The sequence below is a fragment of the Odontesthes bonariensis genome, chromosome 2 (genome assembly GCF_027942865.1).
Source record: "Odontesthes bonariensis isolate fOdoBon6 chromosome 2, fOdoBon6.hap1, whole genome shotgun sequence".
Taxonomy (NCBI): Eukaryota; Metazoa; Chordata; class Actinopteri; order Atheriniformes; family Atherinopsidae; genus Odontesthes; species Odontesthes bonariensis.
Window position 1 is genome coordinate 421,208 of NC_134507.1, and position 21,620 is coordinate 442,827.

The 21,620-nt window shown below is 48.7% G+C and overlaps 1 protein-coding gene across 1 annotated transcript; it reads right to left on the bottom strand.

Annotated features, from left to right (window-relative positions):
* Positions 1-755: 755 nt before the first annotated feature.
* On the bottom strand, positions 756-21,299 carry ppp2r5d (protein phosphatase 2, regulatory subunit B', delta). The gene is made up of 17 exons (XM_075473684.1): positions 21,190-21,299; positions 17,858-17,944; positions 17,553-17,730; positions 14,854-15,053; positions 13,971-14,081; positions 13,725-13,817; positions 13,513-13,643; positions 13,074-13,133; positions 4,987-5,095; positions 4,848-4,901; positions 4,006-4,176; positions 3,803-3,930; positions 3,597-3,698; positions 2,025-2,097; positions 1,724-1,771; positions 1,485-1,595; positions 756-1,259 (listed from the first exon to the last, which is right to left on the bottom strand). Exons 1-17 carry the CDS (start codon positions 21,214-21,216, stop codon positions 1,122-1,124), a joined length of 1,821 nt encoding a protein of 606 aa, XP_075329799.1. The 5' UTR covers positions 21,217-21,299; the 3' UTR covers positions 756-1,121.
* Positions 21,300-21,620: the final 321 nt, after the last annotated feature.

The window sequence follows — 21,620 nt, forward strand, 5'->3', positions numbered from 1 at the left end:
TAAAGACATTGATCAGGTCATCAGAATGTGTGACATCACAGTATGAGTCACCCGCCGTTGCTCTGAGCTGCACCTGATTGAAGTCGGACGCTATCAGAAGACGGCACTTCCTGTTTGACAAAAACAAGGCGCTCACTCAGTGTCACACACCTGTGACAGGTAAACGAGAGAAATTACGTCATCAGGACAACCCGACGCATCAGAAGCATGCAGGTGGTCACGGATCGCAGCGAGTCGATGGGGTCCTCCAGTGGAACGCCAGCCAGCCGGCGGAACGCCAGCCTGTGGAACGGCAGCAGCCAGCCGGCGGAACGCCAGCCTGTGGAACGGCAGCAGCCAGTCGGTGGAACGGCAGCAGCCAGCCGGTGGAACGGCAGCAGCCAGCCGGCGGAACGGCAGTCGGCGGAACGGCAGCAGCCAGCCGGTGGAACGGCAGCAGCCAGCCGGCGGAACGGCAGCCGGTGGAACGGCAGTCGGCGGAACGGCAGCAGCCAGCCGGTGGAACGGCAACAGCCAGCCGGGGGAACGGCAGCAGTCGGCGGAACGGCAGCCGGTGGAACGGCAACAGCCAGCCGGTGGAACGGCAGCAGCCAGCCGGTGGAACGGCAGCAGTCGGCGGAACGGCAGCAGCTGGTGGAACCTGCCGGTGGAACCTGCCGGTGGAACCTGCCGGTGGAACCTGCCGTTGGAACCTGCCGTTGGAACCTGCTGGAGGAACCTGCCAGTGGAAACTGCCGGAGGAACCTGCTGGAGGAACCTGCCAGTGGAAACTGCCGGAGGAACCTGCTGGAGGAACCTGCCAGTGGAAACTGCCGGAGGAACCTGCTGGACGGACCTGAATGAGCGTGATGGCGGCAGGCAGAGGCGTGTTGATGCAACATGAAACTGATGTCCAATCACAGTGGAGCGCTGACACACTAACGGCACGTGGACGGACGGCGCTTCTACAGAGTCCTACTTGTTGTCGGCCACCAGGGGGCAGAGCTGAGTTTCTCTTGTAATTTTTTTGTGGAACGCATCATCAGCTCTGTCCCCGCCCGATTCTCCACGACAGCGATAACTTCGCCGCTGGAAAGGGCGGCGGGGGGGCGGAGCAGAGAGCCGGTCAGAGAGGGTCCCGGTCAGAGAGCCTCCTGATTGGCTGTCAGGTACTCCTCGGCTCTCTTGTGAGCCTCCAGAGCTTTGATGGTGTAGACGTCCTGCGGCAGCTCCGATTTCCTTCTCATCAGGACTTTGTCTTTCTTCAGATCCTTCATGCCCTGAGGACAGAAAAGACAAGAACCTCAGACGGATTCATGTGGTCATCAACAAATAACAAACCAAGTGTAGAAGAAGAGGAGAGGTCTCTGATGGTTCCGCCATGATGTAATGCTGGAGAAACCAATCAGCTGTCGGGTGCTCCACAGGTTCAGAGGTCATGATCAAGTATTAAACTGAGAGCTCAATCCCCGTGCATGTGCACGTGTGTGTGCATGTGCACGTACCTGTGAGGCCTCGCTCTCCACCGTCTTCTTCAGCAGCTGGATGTCTTCGGCTGTCGGAGTCTCCGTCTCCATCGAGTACAGCGCCAGGTTACCGTCACCGTACAGCATGTACTACGCACACACACGCACACACACACACACACACACACACACACGCACACACACACACACACACACGTTAGGGAACCCCACAAACACACGGTGCACCGATCCGTGTGAAAAAACAAACGTGGCCTCACCTCTTCCTGTGGGCGGAGTCCAGGGCGGAGGGGGTGGAGCTTGTGACTCTGAAAGTAAACATGAAGGAGGAGCTGCTGTCACTAACAGCCAATCACTGGTTCAGTATTGATCAATCTGCAGATCAGTTTATCTGTAAACTAACAGCTGGAGGTTCTTGGTTCCATTGATCTAAATCCGAAACTGAAAAACATTCAGTCAGAGAGACTTTAAACGTTTTTAAATGATCGATCAGTTGATCAGAGATCATTTTGGACTTGAAATAAACAAACAAACTCTTGGCTTGAGTCTGAATGTTCCCACCTGTGGGTTCAGCCGGGCCAGCTCCTCGATCTTCAGCCAGATCTCCTCACGCTCCTTCAGCTTAAACTTCTCCCTGCAGACACACACATGCACGGTGTTGGTCTCCATGGAAAGGTGCTGCAGACGTGCTGCAGATGTGCTGCAGACGTCCTGCAGATGTGTGCAGATGCAGACGTCCTGCAGATGTGCTGCAGACGTCCTGCAGATGTGTGCAGATGCAGACGTCCTGCAGATGTGCTGCAGACGTCCTGCAGATGTGCTGCAGACGTCCTGCAGATGTGCTGCAGACGTCCTGCAGATGTGTGCAGATGCAGACGTCCTGCAGATGTGCTGCAGACGTCCTGCAGATGTGCTGCAGACGTCCTGCAGATGTGTGCAGATGCAGACGTCCTGCAGATGTGCTGCAGACGTCCTGCAGATGTGCTGCAGACGTGTGCAGATGAAGACGTCCTGCAGATGTGCTGCAGATGTGTGCAGATGCAGACGTCCTGCAGATGTGCTGCAGACGTCCTGCAGATGTGCTGCAGACGTCCTGCAGATGTGTGCAGATGCAGACGTCCTGCAGATGTGCTGCAGACGTCCTGCAGATGTGCTGCAGACGTCCTGCAGATGTGCTGCAGACGTCCTGCAGATGTGCTGCAGACGTCCTGCAGATGTGCTGCAGACGTCCTGCAGATGTGTGCAGATGCAGACGTCCTGCAGATGTGCTGCAGACGTCCTGCAGATGTGCTGCAGACGTCCTGCAGATGTGTGCAGATGCAGACGTCCTGCAGATGTGCTGCAGACGTCCTGCAGATGTGCTGCAGACGTCCTGCAGATGTGCTGCAGACGTCCTGCAGATGTGTGCAGATGCAGACGTCCTGCAGATGTGCTGCAGACGTCCTGCAGATGTGCTGCAGACGTCCTGCAGATGTGCTGCAGACGTCCTGCAGATGTGATGCAGACGTCCTGCAGATGTGTGCAGATGCAGACGTCCTGCAGATGTGCTGCAGACGTCCTGCAGATGTGCTGCAGACGTCCTGCAGATGTGTGCAGATGCAGACGTCCTGCAGATGTGCTGCAGACGTCCTGCAGATGTGCTGCAGACGTGTGCAGATGAAGACGTCCTGCAGATGTGCTGCAGATGTGTGCAGATGTGCTGCAGACGTGTGCAGATGCAGACGTGCTGCAGATGTGCTGCAGACGTGTGCAGATGTGTGCAGATGTGCTGCAGATGTGTGCAGATGCAGACGTCCTGCAGATGTGCTGCAGATGTGTGCAGATGTGCTGCAGATGTGCTGCAGACGTGTTGCAGATGCAGACGTCCTGCAGATGTGCTGCAGATGTGCTGCAGATGTGCTGCAGACGTGTTGCAGATGCAGATGTGCTGCAGATGTGTGCAGATGCAGACGTGCTGCAGATGTGTGCAGATGCAGATGTGCTGCAGATGTGTGCAGATGTGCTGCAGATGCAGACGTGCTGCAGATGTGTGCAGATGTGCTGCAGACGTGTTGCAGATGCAGACGTGCTGCAGATGTGCGCAGATGTGCTTACTTCTGTTTCTCGGCTGCAGATGTGTGCAGATGTGCTTACTTCTGTTTCTCGGCCTTGTACTGTTGCGTGCAGTCATCGAACAGCTTCTGGTTCATCTCCATGAAGAGCTTCAGAGCGTTGTAGATCAGGCCGTGGATGGTCCTGAGGGAGAGGAGCATCAACACTGAGAACAGGAAACTACAGAAGGTCTCTGTTTGGTCCTCACACAGATGGAAACACAGGCCTGTCAGGTGTGTGTGTGTTACTTGTTCCAGTGGCTTTTGGAGTTCTTGTAGAGGGCGGGGAACATGATGGGGAGGATCTTAGCGGCGTTGTCGCTGATCAGACTCATGATGTACTCGTTATTCCAGTAATACAGAGCTCGCTCTGCCACCTGAGCACACAGCAGGGTTAGAGTTAGCACCAGCAGCCCCGTGGGATTCTGGGTAACCGGTTCTGACCCGCTTACCTGGAAGTGTGGGCTGGACACACATTTGGCGAGCTGTCTGAAGAGCGGCTCCTGGACTTTAACAAACTCGGACGGCTCGATGACGTCCAGGATCTCCTCCAGCTCGTTCAGGAACATCACCTCCTTCGGACTGTGAGTCTTGGGCCAGAACTTCAGCAGACCCACGATCACCTACAGGGGTCAAAGGTCAATAAGTGAGCTCAGAAAACCCCCCAGACCTCCTGCTCCCTGTGAGTCCAGCTGAGTTCTCTGCTCAGACGCTGTCTTTCAGCTGCTTTAACGGTGTGTAGGAGCTATTTCTTTATTTCTAGTTAAGCCATAGAATTTAGATTTATTTTATATTATTTGCTTAGTTTTTGGTTGATAATTAGCATTTTTGTTTAATTTGAGCTGTTTAGGATAAATTGGTTTGTAATTAATTTAATTAGTTTTTTGTTTGGGAAATGGGCTTTTCACATAAATACTTGGGTTTTAGGGAGCTCTGGGCGCACTTGGGTGGTCACATGTTTTTTTTTTTACCAGTTAGCAGTTTCAGTTGTCAGTTTGTCAAGGTGGGTGAGCAGGAGAGGCAAGAAGGGATCTCATGAAGCTTGTCATGTTCTGTTTTGCCTGCAAAGTCGGAATAAAACCCACGATGAACTGCATTTTGACGTTTTTTGGACCTTATTGCGTACACCAGAAACCCACAGTGCGTCAAGGAACTATTTCAGTTCTGTTTAATTTTAGTTTGATAACCTTTAAGACAAAAGTTTTTTCAAAACAGCGACTCGAGTCGACTTGAGTCCCCATCTCTGCCATCCTTCCACAGAGTTTTCATGAGACAGTAGGTTCAGGATACTCACAGGCTCAGTGAGACCGCTGTCCTTCTCCAGAAACTGAACCACACAGTAGGCAAGCTGAGGAGTTTCACAACAAAAAGTCACCAAGAAACCAGCGAGAAAAACACAAATATAACACAGCAGAGACGGAGCGACCTCTGACCTGGGGGTGGTAAACACTCAGAGACTTGACTTTATGCAGCGGCAGCAGAACTCTGATCAGAAACATCTTGTGTTCTTCTTTCAGAGGCAGAGCAAAGCCGTTGATTATACTGAGAGAGAAGAAACAATGTGTGTTACACAGGTCAGAGAGAGTTACACAGGTCAGAGAGTGTTACACAGGTCAGAGAGAGTGTTACACAGGTCAGAGAGAGTTACACAGGTCAGAGTGTGTGTTACACAGGTCAGAGAGAGTTACACAGGTCAGAGAGTGTTACACAGGTCAGAGTGTGTGTTACTCAGGTCAGAGAGAGTGTTACACAGGTCTGAGAGTGTTACACAGGTCAGAGTGTGTGTTACACAGGTCAGAGTGAGTGTTACACAGGTCAGAGAGAGTTACACAGGTCAGAGAGTGTTACACAGGTCAGAGTGTGTGTTACTCAGGTCAGAGAGAGTGTTACACAGGTCTGAGAGTGTTACACAGGTCAGAGTGTGTGTTACACAGGTCAGAGTGAGTGTTACACAGGTCAGAGTGTGTGTTACACAGGTCAGAGTGAGTGTTACACAGGTCAGAGAGAGTTACACAGGTCAGAGTGTGTGTTACACAGGTCAGAGAGAGTTACACAGGTCAGAGTGTGTGTTACACAGGTCAGAGAGAGTTACACAGGTCAGAGAGTGTTACACAGGTCAGAGTGTGTGTTACTCAGGTCAGAGAGAGTGTTACACAGGTCTGAGAGTGTTACACAGGTCAGAGTGTGTGTTACACAGGTCAGAGTGAGTGTTACACAGGTCAGAGTGTGTGTTACACAGGTCAGAGTGAGTGTTACACAGGTCAGAGTGAGTGTTACACAGGTCAGAGAGTGTTACACAGGTCAGAGAGTGTTACACAGGTCAGAGAGTGTTACACAGGTCAGAGTGAGTGTTACACAGGTCAGAGAGTGTTACACAGGTCAGAGTGTGTTACACAGGTCAGAGAGTGTTACACAGGTCAGAGAGTGTTACACAGGTCAGAGAGTGTTACACAGGTTAGAGTGTGTGTTACACAGGTCAGAGTGAGTGTTACACAGGTCAGAGTGTGTGTTACACAGGTCAGAGAGTGTTACACAGGTCAGAGTGTGTGTTACACAGGTCTGAGAGTGTGTTACACAGGTCAGAGAGTGTGTTACACAGGTCAGAGAGTGTGTTACACAGGTCAGAGAGTGTTACACAGGTCAGAGAGTGTGTTACACAGGTCAGAGAGTGTTACACAGGTCTGAGAGTGTGTTACACAGGTCAGAGAGTGTTACACAGGTCAGAGAGTGTTACACACGTCAGAGAGTGTTACACAGGTCAGAGAGTGTTACACAGGTCTGAGAGTGTGTTACACAGGTCAGAGAGTGTTACACAGGTCAGAGAGTGTTACACAGGTCAGAGAGTGTGTTACACAGGTCAGAGAGTGTTACACAGGTCTGAGAGTGTGTTACACAGGTCAGAGAGTGTTACACACGTCAGAGAGTGTTACACACGTCAGAGAGTGTTACACACGTCAGAGAGTGTTACACAGGTCAGAGAGTGTTACACAGGTCAGAGAGTGTTACACAGGTCAGAGAGTGTTACACAGGTCAGAGTGTGTGTTACACAGGTCAGAGAGTGTTACACAGGTCAGAGAGTGTTACTCAGGTCAGAGAGAGTGTTACACAGGTCTGAGAGTGTTACACAGGTCAGAGTGTGTGTTACACAGGTCAGAGTGAGTGTTACACAGGTCAGAGAGTGTTACACAGGTCAGAGAGTGTTACACAGGTCAGAGTGAGTGTTACACAGGTCAGAGAGTGTTACACAGGTCAGAGAGTGTTACACAGGTCAGAGTGAGTGTTACACAGGTCAGAGTGTGTTACACAGGTCAGAGTGAGTGTTACACAGGTCAGAGTGAGTGTTACACAGGTCAGAGTGAGTGTTACACAGGTCAGAGTGTGTTACACAGGTCAGAGAGTGTTACACAGGTCAGAGTGAGTGTTACACAGGTCAGAGAGTGTTACACAGGTCAGAGTGAGTGTTACACAGGTCAGAGAGTGTTACACAGGTCAGAGTGAGTGTTACACAGGTCAGAGTGTGTTACACAGGTCAGAGAGTGTTACACAGGTCAGAGTGAGTGTTACACAGGTCAGAGAGTGTTACACAGGTCAGAGAGTGTTACACAGGTCAGAGTGAGTGTTACACAGGTCAGAGAGTGTTACACAGGTCAGAGAGTGTTACACAGGTCAGAGAGTGTTACACAGGTCAGAGAGTGTTACACAGGTTAGAGTGTGTGTTACACAGGTCTGAGAGTGTGTTACACAGGTCAGAGAGTGTGTTACACAGGTCAGAGAGTGTTACACAGGTCAGAGAGTGTGTTACACAGGTCAGAGAGTGTTACACAGGTCTGAGAGTGTGTTACACAGGTCAGAGAGTGTTACACAGGTCAGAGAGTGTTACACAGGTTAGAGTGTGTGTTACACAGGTCAGAGAGTGTTACACAGGTCAGAGAGTGTTACACAGGTCAGAGTGTGTGTTACACAGGTCAGAGTGTGTGTTACACAGGTCAGAGAGAGTGTTACACAGGTCAGAGAGAGTGTTACACAGGTCAGAGAGAGTGTTACACAGGTCAGAGTGTGTGTTACACAGGTCAGAGAGAGTGTTACACAGGTCAGAGAGAGTGTTACACAGGTCAGAGAGAGTGTTACTCACGTCAGAGAGTGTGTTACACAGGTCAGAGAGAGTTACACAGGTCAGAGAGTGTTACACAGGTCAGAGAGTGTTACACAGGTCAGAGTGTGTGTTACACAGGTCAGAGAGTGTGTTACACAGGTCAGAGTGTGTTACACAGGTCAGAGAGTGTTACACAGGTCAGAGAGAGTGTTACACAGGTCAGAGAGTGTTACACAGGTCAGAGAGTGTTACACAGGTCAGAGTGTGTGTTACACAGGTCAGAGAGAGTGTTACACAGGTCAGAGAGTGTGTTACACAGGTCAGAGAGTGTGTTACACAGGTCAGAGAGTGTGTTACACAGGTCAGAGTGTGTTACACAGGTCAGAGAGTGTTACACAGGTCAAAGAGTGTTACACAGGTCAGAGTGTGTGTTACACAGGTCAGAGAGTGTGTTACACAGGTCAGAGTGTGTGTTACACAGGTCAGAGAGTGTGTTACACAGGTCAGAGTGTGTGTTACACAGGTCAGAGAGTGTGTTACACAGGTCAGAGTGTGTTACACAGGTCAGAGTGTGTGTTACACAGGTCAGAGAGAGTGTTACACAGGTCAGAGAGTGTTACACAGGTCAGAGTGTGTGTTACACAGGTCAGAGTGTGTGTTACTCAGGTCAGAGTGAGTGTTACACAGGTCAGAGAGTGTTACACAGGTCAGAGAGAGTGTTACACAGGTCAGAGAGTGTGTTACACAGGTCAGAGAGTGTGTTACACAGGTCAGAGAGTGTGTTACACAGGTCAGAGTGTGTTACACAGGTCAGAGAGTGTTACACAGGTCAGAGTGTGTTACACAGGTCAGAGAGTGTGTTACACAGGTCAGAGAGTGTGTTACACAGGTCAGAGAGTGTTACACAGGTCAGAGAGTGTGTTACACAGGTCAGAGTGTGTTACACAGGTCAGAGTGTGTTACACAGGTCAGAGTGTGTTACACAGGTCAGAGTGTGTGTTACACAGGTCAGAGAGAGTGTTACACAGGTCAGAGAGTGTTACACAGGTCAGAGAGTGTTACACAGGTCAGAGAGAGTGTTACACAGGTCAGAGTGTGTTACACAGGTCAGAGAGTGTGTTACACAGGTCAGAGAGTGTGTTACACAGGTCAGAGTGTGTTACACAGGTCAGAGTGTGTTACACAGGTCAGAGTGTGTTACACAGGTCAGAGTGTGTTACACAGGTCAGAGTGTGTGTTACACAGGTCAGAGAGAGTGTTACACAGGTCAGAGAGAGTGTTACACAGGTCAGAGAGTGTTACACAGGTCAGAGAGAGTGTTACACAGGTCAGAGAGAGTGTTACACAGGTCAGAGAGTGTTACACAGGTCAGAGAGTGTTACACAGGTCAGAGTGTGTGTTACACAGGTCAGAGAGTGTTACACAGGTCAGAGTGTGTGTTACACAGGTCAGAGAGTGTTACACAGGTCAGAGAGTGTGTTACACAGGTCAGAGAGAGTGTTACACAGGTCAGAGAGTGTTACACAGGTCAGAGTGTGTGTTACACAGGTCAGAGAGTGTTACACAGGTCAGAGTGTGTGTTACACAGGTCAGAGAGAGTGTTACACAGGTCAGAGTGTGTGTTACACAGGTCAGAGAGTGTGTTACACAGGTCAGAGAGAGTTACACAGGTCAGAGAGTGTGTTACACAGGTCAGAGAGTGTTACACAGGTCAGAGAGTGTGTTACACAGGTCAGAGAGTGTTACACAGGTCAGAGAGTGTGTTACACAGGTCAGAGAGAGTGTTACACAGGTCAGAGTGTGTGTTACACAGGTCAGAGAGTGTTACACAGGTCAGAGTGTGTGTTACACAGGTCAGAGAGAGTGTTACACAGGTCAGAGTGTGTGTTACACAGGTCAGAGAGTGTTACACAGGTCAGAGAGAGTGTTACACAGGTCAGAGAGAGTGTTACACAGGTCAGAGAGTGTTACTCAGGTCAGAGAGTGTGTTACACAGGTCAGAGAGTGTTACACAGGTCAGAGAGTGTTACTCAGGTCAGAGAGTGTGTTACACAGGTCAGAGAGTGTTACACAGGTCAGAGTGTGTGTTACACAGGTCAGAGAGTGTGTTACACAGGTCAGAGTGTGTGTTACACAGGTCAGATTGTGTTACACAGGTCAGAGTGTGTTACTCAGGTCAGAGAGTGTGTTACACAGGTCAGAGTGTGTTACACAGGTCAGAGTGTGTGTTACACAGGTCAGATTGTGTTACACAGGTCAGAGAGTGTTACACAGGTCAGAGTGTGTGTTACACAGGTCAGAGAGTGTGTTACACAGGTCAGAGTGTGTGTTACACAGGTCAGAGTGTGTGTTACTCAGGTCAGAGTGTGTGTTACACAGGTCAGAGAGTGTTACACACGTCAGAGAGTGTTACTCAGGTCAGAGAAAGTGTTACACAGGTCAGATTGTGTTACACAGGTCAGAGAGTGTTACACAGGTCAGAGAGTGTTACACAGGTCAGAGAGAGTGTTACACAGGTCAGAGTGTGTGTTGCACAGGTCAGAGTGTGTGTTACACAGGTCAGAGAGTGTTACACAGGTCAGAGTGTGTGTTACACAGGTCAGAGTGTGTGTTACACAGGTCAGAGAGTGTTACACAGGTCAGAGTGTGTGTTACACAGGTCAGAGTGTGTGTTACTCAGGTCAGAGTGTGTGTTACACAGGTCAGAGAGTGTTACACACGTCAGAGAGTGTTACTCAGGTCAGAGAAAGTGTTACACAGGTCAGAGTGTGTGTTACACAGGTCAGATTGTGTTACACAGGTCAGAGAGTGTTACACAGGTCAGAGAGTGTTACACAGGTCAGAGTGTGTGTTGCACAGGTCAGATTGTGTTACACAGGTCAGAGTGTGTTACACAGGTCAGAGAGAGTGTTACACAGGTCAGAGAGTGTTACACAGGTCAGAGTGTGTTACACAGGTCAGAGTGTGTTACACAGGTCAGAGAGTGTGTTACTCAGGTCAGATTGTGTTACACAGGTCAGAGTGTGTTACTCAGGTCAGAGTGTGTTACTCAGGTCAGAGAGAGTGTTACACAGGTCAGAGTGTGTGTTACTCAGGTCAGAGAGTGTGTTACTCAGGTCAGATTGTGTTACACAGGTCAGAGTGTGTTACTCAGGTCAGAGTGTGTTACTCAGGTCAGAGAGAGTGTTACACAGGTCAGAGTGTGTGTTACTCAGGTCAGAGTGTGTTACTCAGGTCAGAGAGAGTGTTACACAGGTCAGAGTGTGTGTTACTCAGGTCAGATTGTGTTACACAGGTCAGAGTGTGTTACTCAGGTCAGAGTGTGTTACACAGGTCAGAGAGAGTGTTACACAGGTCAGAGTGTGTGTTACTCAGGTCAGATTGTGTTACACAGGTCAGAGTGTGTTACTCAGGTCAGAGAGAGTGTTACACAGGTCAGAGTGTGTGTTACACAGGTCAGAGTGTGTGTTACACAGGTCAGAGAGTGTGTTACACAGGTCAGAGTGTGTGTTACACAGGTCAGAGTGTGTGTTACTCAGGTCAGAGTGTGTGTTACTCAGGTCAGAGTGTGTGTTACACAGGTCAGAGAGAGTGTTACACAGGTCAGAGAAAGTGTTACACAGGTCAGAGTGTGTGTTACACAGGTCAGAGAGTGTGTTACTCAGGTCAGAGAAAGTGTTACACAGGTCAGAGTGTGTGTTACACAGGTCAGAGAGTGTTACACACGTCAGAGAGTGTTACTCAGGTCAGAGAAAGTGTTACACAGGTCAGAGTGTGTGTTACACAGGTCAGAGAGTGTGTTACACAGGTCAGAGTGTGTGTTACACAGGTCAGAGAGAGTTACACAGGTCAGAGAGTGTTACTCAGGTCAGAGAAAGTGTTACACAGGTCAGAGTGTGTGTTACACAGGTCAGAGAGTGTTACACACGTCAGAGAGTGTTACTCAGGTCAGAGAAAGTGTTACACAGGTCAGAGTGTGTGTTACACAGGTCAGAGAGAGTGTTACACAGGTCAGAGAGTATTACACAGGTCAGAGTGTGTGTTACACAGGTCAGAGAGTGTGTTACACAGGTCAGAGAGAGTGTTACACAGGTCAGAGTGTGTGTTACACAGGTCAGAGAGAGTGTTACACAGGTCAGAGTGTGTGTTACACAGGTCAGAGAGAGTGTTACACAGGTCAGAGTGTGTGTTACACAGGTCAGAGTGTGTGTTACACAGGTCAGAGTGTGTGTTACACACGTCAGAGAGTGTTACACAGGTCAGAGTGTGTGTTACACAGGTCAGAGAGAGTGTTACTCAGGTCAGAGTGAGTGTTACACAGGTCAGAGAGTGTGTTACACAGGTCAGAGTGTGTGTTACACACGTCAGAGAGAGTGTTACACAGGTCAGAGAGTGTTACACAGGTCAGAGAGTGTGTTACACAGGTCAGAGAGAGTGTTACACAGGTCAGAGAGTGTTACACAGGTCAGAGTGTGTTACACACGTCAGAGAGTGTGTTACACAGGTCAGAGAGAGTGTTACACAGGTCAGAGTGTGTTACACACGTCAGAGTGTGTGTTACACACGTCAGAGAGAGTGTTACACAGGTCAGAGAGTGTTACACAGGTCAGAGAGTGTGTTACACAGGTCAGAGAGAGTGTTACACAGGTCAGAGAGTGTTACACACGTCAGAGAGTGTTACACACGTCAGAGTGTGTTACACAGGTCAGAGTGAGTGTTACACAGGTCAGAGTGTGTGTTACACAGGTCAGAGAGTGTTACACAGGTCAGAGTGTGTGTTACACAGGTCAGAGAGTGTGTTACACAGGTCAGAGTGTGTGTTACACACGTCAGAGAGAGTGTTACACAGGTCAGAGAGTGTTACACACGTCAGAGAGTGTTACACAGGTCAGAGAGTGTGTTACACAGGTCAGAGAGAGTGTTACACACGTCAGAGAGTGTTACACACGTCAGAGTGTGTTACACAGGTCAGAGAGTGTTACACAGGTCAGAGTGTGTTACACAGGTCAGAGAGTGTTACACAGGTCAGAGAGTGTTACACACGTCAGAGAGTGTTACTCAGGTCAGAGAAAGTGTTACACAGGTCAGAGTGTGTTACACAGGTCAGAGAGTGTTACACACGTCAGAGAGTGTTACTCAGGTCAGAGAGTGTTACACAGGTCAGAGAGTGTTACTCAGGTCAGAGAAAGTGTTACACAGGTCAGAAAGTGTTACACAGGTCAGAGAGTGTTACACAGGTCAGAGAGTGTTACACAGGTCAGAGAGTGTTACACACGTCAGAAAGTGTTACTCAGGTCAGAGAGTGTTACACAGGTCAGAGAGTGTTACACAGGTCAGAGAAAGTGTTACACAGGTCAGAGAGTGTTACACAGGTCAGAGAGTGTTACACACGTCAGAAAGTGTTACACAGGTCAGAGAGTGTGTTACCTGCCCAGAATCTCCAGCAGCTCAGCGATGCCGTTGTGATGTTCTGTCTCGTAGATAAATCTGCAGGGCCAATAAAACACAGACACTGAGAAAGCTGTGTTCACCTGTGTTCTGCTGGCTTCACAGCAGGAACGTGGCGTTAGCTTTGCTGAGCTGCTGTGCTCTGGCTCCATATCTGTATGTTGTGTGTGTGAAATCCATGAAGGTTTCACAGCTATAATCTGACAGCGGTCACATTCAGTTAATCATCCTAACCTGTAAGTTGCACGTTTTTAAGTCCGTGACGCTTTAGTTAAAGATGTACTGTTGCTATGACAACCAACACGTGTTTTTACTGTGAAAATAACGCCATTCGCACGTGCCCTTCCCCGTGTGAAGGCAGCCTTTTTGTGCATGTGTCCTGTGGTTTCTCCTCTGTGTTTTCAGGTGGTTTTCTCACCTGTAGAAGATGTTGTTGATCTGGCGGCGGATGTATGCACGGAGGCCGAGGAATTTGCCGTATATCCGGTGCAATATTGTCTTGAGGAAGTCTCTTTCTCTGGGATCCTCGCTGTCAAACAGCTCCAGCAGCTGTAACAGATTAAATTGTCAGTGTTTCACCTGTCTCACCTGCAGCTACTCAGCAGGAAACTCACACAGGTCACATCTTACCGACATTACAAACTTTTGGTCGATGTATTTTTTGGCGACGTTTGGTTGGAAGTCTGGAGACTCCAGGAAGCGAAGAAAGAACTCGTACACCAGCTGTGGACACAAACAAATGTTCAACAGTTCAGGTTGGGTTCTAACAGCTCAGGTTGGGTTCTGACAGCTCAGGCTCTGACCTATTTCATACTCAAAGTGACCTCCATTCACAAGATAATGCATTAAATCAGAGATGGCTTCCAGGTAACATACCTGCAGGTGGGGCCAGGCCGCCTCCAGCGTGGGCTCGTCCTCTTCGGGGTCGAACTCTGCTCCGGTGGGGTTAGAGGATGGAGGAAGAGTCCGGAACAGGTTCACTGAAAACTGAGGGGAAAGAGAACGCCGTTACGGAAACAACACCAGGCACGATGGGCCGCCATTTCCTGATCAGCCACCAGGGGGGACTGTGAGGTACAGTTTAGGAGAACAGCATTTGCACAGAAGGTCCTATCAGTCTTTGGTTGCTCTACATGGAACACAATTCCGTTGGCCGTAAGGGAAAAACTCAACATATGTAGCTTTTAAGAAACAACTAAAAACATGGCTTACCGATAACCAGGACTGTAAACATGAAGGGTAGTTTTATTTAACATGCAATACTAAAAATAAATTGGTAGTAATTCTGTAATTCTTAAAATTAGTTGGCACTTTATTCCGTGCACTTTAAAAATAGCACTTTAGGATAAATGCACTTTAATAAATGTATACTTGTATAGGAGGTAAAACATTATTTGCCAATCAGATGCATTTTAATGTCTGAAACTACTGTGCAACAAAATTGTGTTTATGGTTTTTCGGTATGGTATTCCTACCATAACAGGTAATTTGTTGTATATCTTGTGATGTGGCTAAGTGATATGGAATGTTGTACGATTTGTTTCCTGTTTTTGTCTTTGTCTTGATTTTAGTGTGAACAGCAGGACTGCAGATGGAAATTAGCCTTGGAGCTAAATTTGGCATATTTACATTATATGTTTATTAATAAACACAAATAAACAAATAACTAACTAACTAAAAAAAACAAAAAACTAACTAACATCGAACATCCGGCACCGCATTGAACGAGAATAACTCCAGCCTGAGTGTGTTGTCTCACCATGAAGACGGCCTCGGGGTAGATGCACTCCGTCACCACGTCGCTGTTGTGCGTTATGTACTCCACCATCTCGTTAAGCCCCGCCCTCTTCACCTCCTTGTACTTGAGGTCGCTGAGCGGGTCGCTGATGAAGTCGAACAGCACGCAGCACTGGCGCAGTTTCTGCACGAACAGCTCCTCTTGCTCAATGGGCGGGGCATCTGAGGGAGGAGGCGGGGCAAGAGGCGTCAGTCAGAACCACAGAAGAAGAAGAAGCCTCAGCTCATGACATCAGACTGTGGCAGTGACACAGTTACTGACAGCAAGCATGGAAACACAAGGTTTAGACTGGGTCAGATTAATGTCTGGTTCATGCCCAGATTAGGTCAGGTTTATAGGTGGTTTAGCTCAGGTTAATGACAGGTTTATAGGTGGTTTAGCTCAGGTTAATGACAGGTTTATAGGTGGTTTAGCTCAGGTTAATGTCAGGTTTATAGGCGGTTTAGCTCAGGTTAATGTCAGGTTTATAGGTGGTTTAGCTCAGGTTAATGACAGGTTTATAGGTGGTTTAGCTCAGGTTAATGACAGGTTTATAGGTGGTTTAGCTCAGGTTAATGACAGGTTTATAGGTGGTTTAGCTCAGGTTAATGACAGGTTTATAGGCGGTTTAGCTCAGGTTAATGTCAGGTTTATAGGTGGTTTAGCTCAGGTTAATGTCAGGTTTATAGGCGGTTTAGGTCAGGTTAATGACAGGTTTATAGGCGGTTTAGCTCAGGTTAATGACAGGTTTATAGGTGGTTTAGCTCAGGTTAATGACAGGTTTATAGGCGGTTTAGCTCAGGTTAATGACAGGTTTATAGGTGGTTTAGCTCAGGTTAATGACAGGTTTATAGGTGGTTTAGCTCAGGTTAAAGTCAGGTTTATAGGCGGTTTAGCTCAGGTTAATGACAGGTTTATAGGCGGTTTAGCTCAGGTTAATGACAGGTTTATAGGTGGTTTAGCTCAGGTTAATGACAGGTTTATAGGTGGTTTAGCTCAGGTTAATGTCAGGTTTATAGGTGGTTTAGCTCAGGTTAATGACAGGTTTATAGGTGGTTTAGCTCAGGTTAATGTCAGGTTTATAGGTGGTTTAGCTCAGGTTAATGACAGGTTTATAGGTGGTTTAGCTCAGGTTAAAGTCAGGTTTATAGGCGGTTTAGCTCAGGTTAATGTCAGGTTTATAGGCGGTTTAGCTCAGGTTAATGACAGGTTTATAGGTGGTTTAGCTCAGGTTAAAGTCAGGTTTATAGGTGGTTTAGCTCAGGTTAATGTCAGGTTTATAGGTGGTTTAGCTCAGGTTAATGACAGGTTTATAGGTGGTTTAGCTCAGGTTAATGACAGGTTTATAGGTGGTTTAGCTCAGGTTAATGTCAGGTTTATAGGCGGTTTAGCTCAGGTTAATGACAGGTTTATAGGTGGTTTAGCTCAGGTTAATGACAGGTTTATAGGTGGTTTAGCTCAGGTTAATGACAGGTTTATAGGCGGTTTAGCTCAGGTTAATGACAGGTTTATAGGTGGTTTAGGTCAGGTTAATGACAGGTTTATAGGTGGTTTAGGTCAGGTTAATGACAGGTTTATAGGCGGTTTAGCTCAGGTTAATGACAGGTTTATAGGTGGTTTAGGTCAGGTTAATGACAGGTTTATAGGTGGTTTAGGTCAGGTTAATGACAGGTTTATAGGTGGTTTAGCTCAGGTTAATGACAGGTTTATAGGCGGTTTAGCTCAGGTTAATGACAGGTTTATAGGTGGTTTAGCTCAGGTTAATGACAGGTTTATAGGCGGTTTAGCTCAGGTTAATGACAGGTTTATAGGTGGTTTAGCTCAGGTTAATGACAGGTTTATAGGTGGTTTAGCTCAGGTTAATGTCAGGTTTATAGGTGGTTTAGCTCAGGTTAATGACAGGTTTATAGGTGGTTTAGGTCAGGTTAATGTCAGGTTTATAGGTGGTTTAGCTCAGGTTAATGACAGGTTTATAGGTGGTTTAGCTCAGGTTAATGTCAGGTTTATAGGTGGTTTAGCTCAGGTTAATGACAGGTTTATAGGTGGTTTAGGTCAGGTTAATGACAGGTTTATAGGCGGTTTAGGTCAGGTTAATGACAGGTTTATAGGTGGTTTAGCTCAGGTTAATGACAGGTTTATAGGCGGTTTAGGTCAGGTTAATGACAGGTTTATAGGTGGTTTAGCTCAGGTTAATGACAGGTTTATAGGTGGTTTAGCTCAGGTTAATGACAGGTTTATAGGTGGTTTAGCTCAGGTTAATGACAGGTTTATAGGCGGTTTAGGTCAGGTTAATGACAGGTTTATAGGCGGTTTAGGTCAGGTTAATGTCAGGTTTATAGGTGGTTTAGCTCAGGTTAATGACAGGTTTATAGGCGGTTTAGGTCAGGTTAATGACAGGTTTATAGGCGGTTTAGGTCAGGTTAATGTCAGGTTTATAGGTGGTTTAGCTCAGGTTAATGACAGGTTTATAGGTGGTTTAGCTCAGGTTAATGACAGGTTTATAGGTGGTTTAGCTCAGGTTAATGTCAGGTTTATAGGTGGTTAAGCTCAGGTTAATGTCAGGTTTATAGGTGGTTTAGCTCAGGTTAATGACAGGTTTATAGGTGGTTTAGGTCAGGTTAATGACAGGTTTATAGGCGGTTTAGCTCAGGTTAAAGTCAGGTTTATAGGCTTTGTTTTACCTTTTAAAGCAGGCAGCTTCTGCAGCTCCCTGTTTTTGGTCAGGCTGAAGCGGGACGAGCTCTGGCGGCGCTCCTTCTTCACCAGCTGAGGACCCCCGGAGTATTTGATCTTGTTGAGCTGGGTGGGAGGAGGCGTGGTGCTGTTGCTGGGTCGCTTGCTGCCGCTCTGCTGCTGCGACTGGAAACAAACTCACAGTTACCGACCAGGTTTACAGCTCAGTCACACACAGGTGTGTCTGAGCATGAGCCTGTTGGTGTGAAAGGGGGCGGGGCCAGTGGCCCTGCAGACTTCATGTGACCCTCACCTCGTCAGAGTTCTCTGAGGCTGCATCCTTCCCGCCGCCGTTGTTGTTGTTGTTCCTGGTGCTGCTTTTGGCGGGTTTGTTGGTTTCCTGTTCAAACGCAGAAACAAGGTTTAGCTCAGCTGAAACCTGAAACCAATCAGCTGGTCATGTGACACCGAGAGAAGCTGAACAGATGCTTCCTGTGGGAAACAAACGACCAATCGCAGCAGACCTGAGCTGCCACGCACCTGAGCTGCCACGCACCTGAGCTGCCACGCACCTAAACTGCCACGCAATTGAGCTGTCACGCACCTGCGCTGCCACGCAACCGAGCTTCCACGCACCTGAGCTGCCACGCACCTGAGCTGCCACGCACCTGAGCTGCCACGCACCTGCGCTGCCACGCACCTGAGCTGCAACGCACCTGAGCTGCAACGCACCTGAGCTGTCACGCACCTGCGCTGCCACGCAACCGAGCTTCCACGCACCTGAGCTGCCACGCACCTGAGCTGCCACGCACCTGCGCTGCCACGCACCTGAGCTGCCACGCACCTGAGCTGCCACGCACCTGAGCTGCCACGCACCTGAGCTGCCACGCACCTAAACTGCCACGCAACTGAGCTGCCACGCACCTGCGCTGCCACACACCTGCGCTGCCACGCACCTGAGCTGCCACGCAACTGAGCTGCCACGCACCTGCGCTGCCACGCACCTGCGCTGCCACGTACCTAAACTGCCACGCAACTGAGCTGCCACGCACCTGCGCTGCCACGCAACTGAGCTGCCACGCACCTGCGCTGCCACGCACCTGCGCTGCCACGCACCTGAGCTGCCACGCACCTAAACTGCCACGCAATTGAGCTGTCACGCACCTGCGCTGCCACGCAACCGAGCTTCCACGCACCTGAGCTGCCACGCACCTGAGCTGCCACGCACCTGAGCTGCCACGCACCTAAACTGCCACGCAACTGAGCTGCCACGCACCTGCGCTGCCACACACCTGCGCTGCCACGCACCTGAGCTGCCACGCAACTGAGCTGCCACGCACCTGCGCTGCCACGCACCTGCGCTGCCACGCACCTGCGCTGCCACGTACCTAAACTGCCACGCAACTGAGCTGCCACGCACCTGCGCTGCCACGCAACTGAGCTGCCACGCACCTGCGCTGCCACGCACCTGCGCTGCCACGCAACTGAGCTGCCACGCACCTGCGCTGCCAGGCAACTGAGCTGCCACGCACCTGCGCTGCCACGCACCTGAGGTGCCACGCACCTGAGCTGCCACGCACCTGAGCTGCCACGCACCTAAACTGCCACGCAACTGAGCTGCCACGCACCTGCGCTGCCACGCAACTGAGCTGCCACACACCTGCGCTGCCACGCACCTGCGCTGCCACGCACCTGCGCTGCCACGTACCTAAACTGCCACGCAATTGAGCTGCCACGCACCTGCGCTGCCACGCACCTGCGCTGCCACGCAACTGAGCTGCCACGCACCTGCGCTGCCAGGCAACTGAGCTGCCACGCACCTGCGCTGCCACGCACCTGAGGTGCCACGCACCTGAGGTGCCACGCACCTGCGCTGCCACGCACCTAAACTGCCACGCAACTGAGCTGCCACACATCTGCGCTGCCACGCAACTGAGCTGCCACGCACCTGAGCTGCCACGCAACTGAGCTGCCACGCACCTGCGCTGCCACGCACCTGCGCTGCCACGCACCTGAGCTGCCACGCACCTGCGCTGCCACGCACCTGCGCTGCCACGCAACTGAGCTGCCACGCACCTGCGCTGCCACGCACCTGAGCTGCCACACACTTGCTGTTAATGAGAACCAGCTGTTCCAAACCAAAGATTTGCTCTTGTGCTGAAACCAAGCTGAGCCGAAGCTTCTGAACATCTTCTTAAACACTTCATGTTTTAAGAACCGCACAGATGAGTCACAGCTCGGGGACACCAACAGCCGAGCCCTGCTGCTCTCAGGCGGATCGATGACTCGGCGCCCCGGCAGCGGCTTCTCCCGGAGCCCCGGCAGCCGTTAACTGTCAGCACGGAAGCCTCCTGCCCGCTAACACCACAGCTAACCGTAACTGTCCCCGTGTTCCACGGATAAAGCAGAGGAGACACTGATTTTTACTGATGTTAGCAACTCTGGAGCTAGCGTTAGCCTAGCCAGCATGCTGGCTAGCTTAGCATGTTAGCTAACAGGTTATTTTTTTTTGCCGTTGTTTTTTTTTTAACTTTACATATTCACAGCTCCACATATAGAAAAAAAATTGAAGGATCTTAAATGCACAAGATAAAAAAAAAGGGGATAATAAATAATAATAAAAATAAATACCTTTAAAAAAAAAAAATAATAATAATTTTAAAAAACAATTTTTAAACAGTTACAAGAGGTTAGGACAGGTTAAGATTTTCTATGAGTGTGTATAATTTATTTGCATGGGGATTATTTATATTTCAGTTTAGTTTCAGACATATTTGTAACGAGGATATATTATATTTTAATGCGAGCCATGAAGGTGGGATTTGGCATATGGACACTTGTGAATATAAAATTTAGTGATGATGATGATGAAGTTATTTATCAAGAACTCTGTTTTTTTATCTTTGAGGATTACGCCTACTTGGACGTTTTGAAAAGACCAAAAATCCGTGTTTATGGAACTGGATGATAATAAGTGATGTAGAGATTTCCACAAATTTTGGACAGTCTCACATTCATAAAATAGGTGTTCTGTTGTTTCCAAATTTGTTTTGCAATTATAACAGTTTTCTACAACAAATTTAAATCTTCTTTTTAAAAATTAATTTGAGGGATAGATGTTGTTTATATTTTTTAAATTAACTTCTTTACATTTTGGGGGAACTGGGAATTTTAAGTATTTTGTCCGAATATTTGATTTTTCACATTTGTTATAATTTCTAAGAATGAATGAGCTTCTTGCTATACCTGGGTCTAAGGTGTTTACTGAATACGGTCTTAAAAATGTATTGTTACATTTTTCACTTACTAGGTCCAAATCATCTAACTTTATTTGATGTAAATTTGGAGATTTACATATGTGTTTAAGATATTGTTCTTTATTGATTGGATAGGTTAGCTAACAGGTTAGCTTCCAGGTTAGCAAGCAGGTTAGCTAACAAGTTAGCTTCCAGGTTAGCTAGCAGGTTAGCTAACAAGTTAGCTTCCAGGTTAGCTAGCAGGTTAGCTAACAGGTTAGCTTCCCGCCGCTCATAAGATGTAACGTCTCAAGTCTCAACGGCCAAATTAAGAGCCACCTCACAGCTTTTTCTTGATATATTCAGGTCAGAAATGACTTGCGGTTCGGCACCACAGCCGTCGACTCACCTTCTCCTTCTTGGTTTTGTTCGGCATCTTGTCCGCGTCGCAGGGTTTCTCCACGGAGGATCCGTGATGTTCCTCCCCGGGACTCAGACGCTGTCACTCGGTCTGTTTTAACTCCCTGCACCCGCTGCTCACACAGCGAATCCCATTGGCTGCCGGCGTGCAGACTGCCTAGTGACGCACAAAGGTATTTTTCTGATTGGCTGAGAGTGAGTTTAACAACGAGGGTGAGGCTGCGGAGAGGTGAGGCAGGAGTCTGGAGTCTTCCCCAGCAACAAAACACCTCCAACCCGGTGATGAGGAGCAGAACCGGAGAACATCCCAAACACCTTATACTTATATATAAGTGTATAACTTATTATATATAAGTTATAATGGAGATTTTAAACTCATACAGAATGAATTTGTTCTGTAACTGTTTGATTAATTCTGCT

Bases quoted from the DNA above. Each gene is read 5' to 3' on its own strand.
- ppp2r5d (XM_075473684.1), bottom strand. From the start codon at position 21,216: ATGCCGAACAAAACCAAGAAGGAGAAG. The intron at 17,945-21,189 runs GTGAGTCGACGG...GCGTTTGAACAG, and splicing joins ACAAAACCAAGAAGGAGAAG to GAAACCAACAAACCCGCCAA. The intron at 15,054-17,552 runs GTAAAACAAAGC...CTCCTCCCTCAG, and splicing joins GAAGCTGCCTGCTTTAAAAG to ATGCCCCGCCCATTGAGCAA.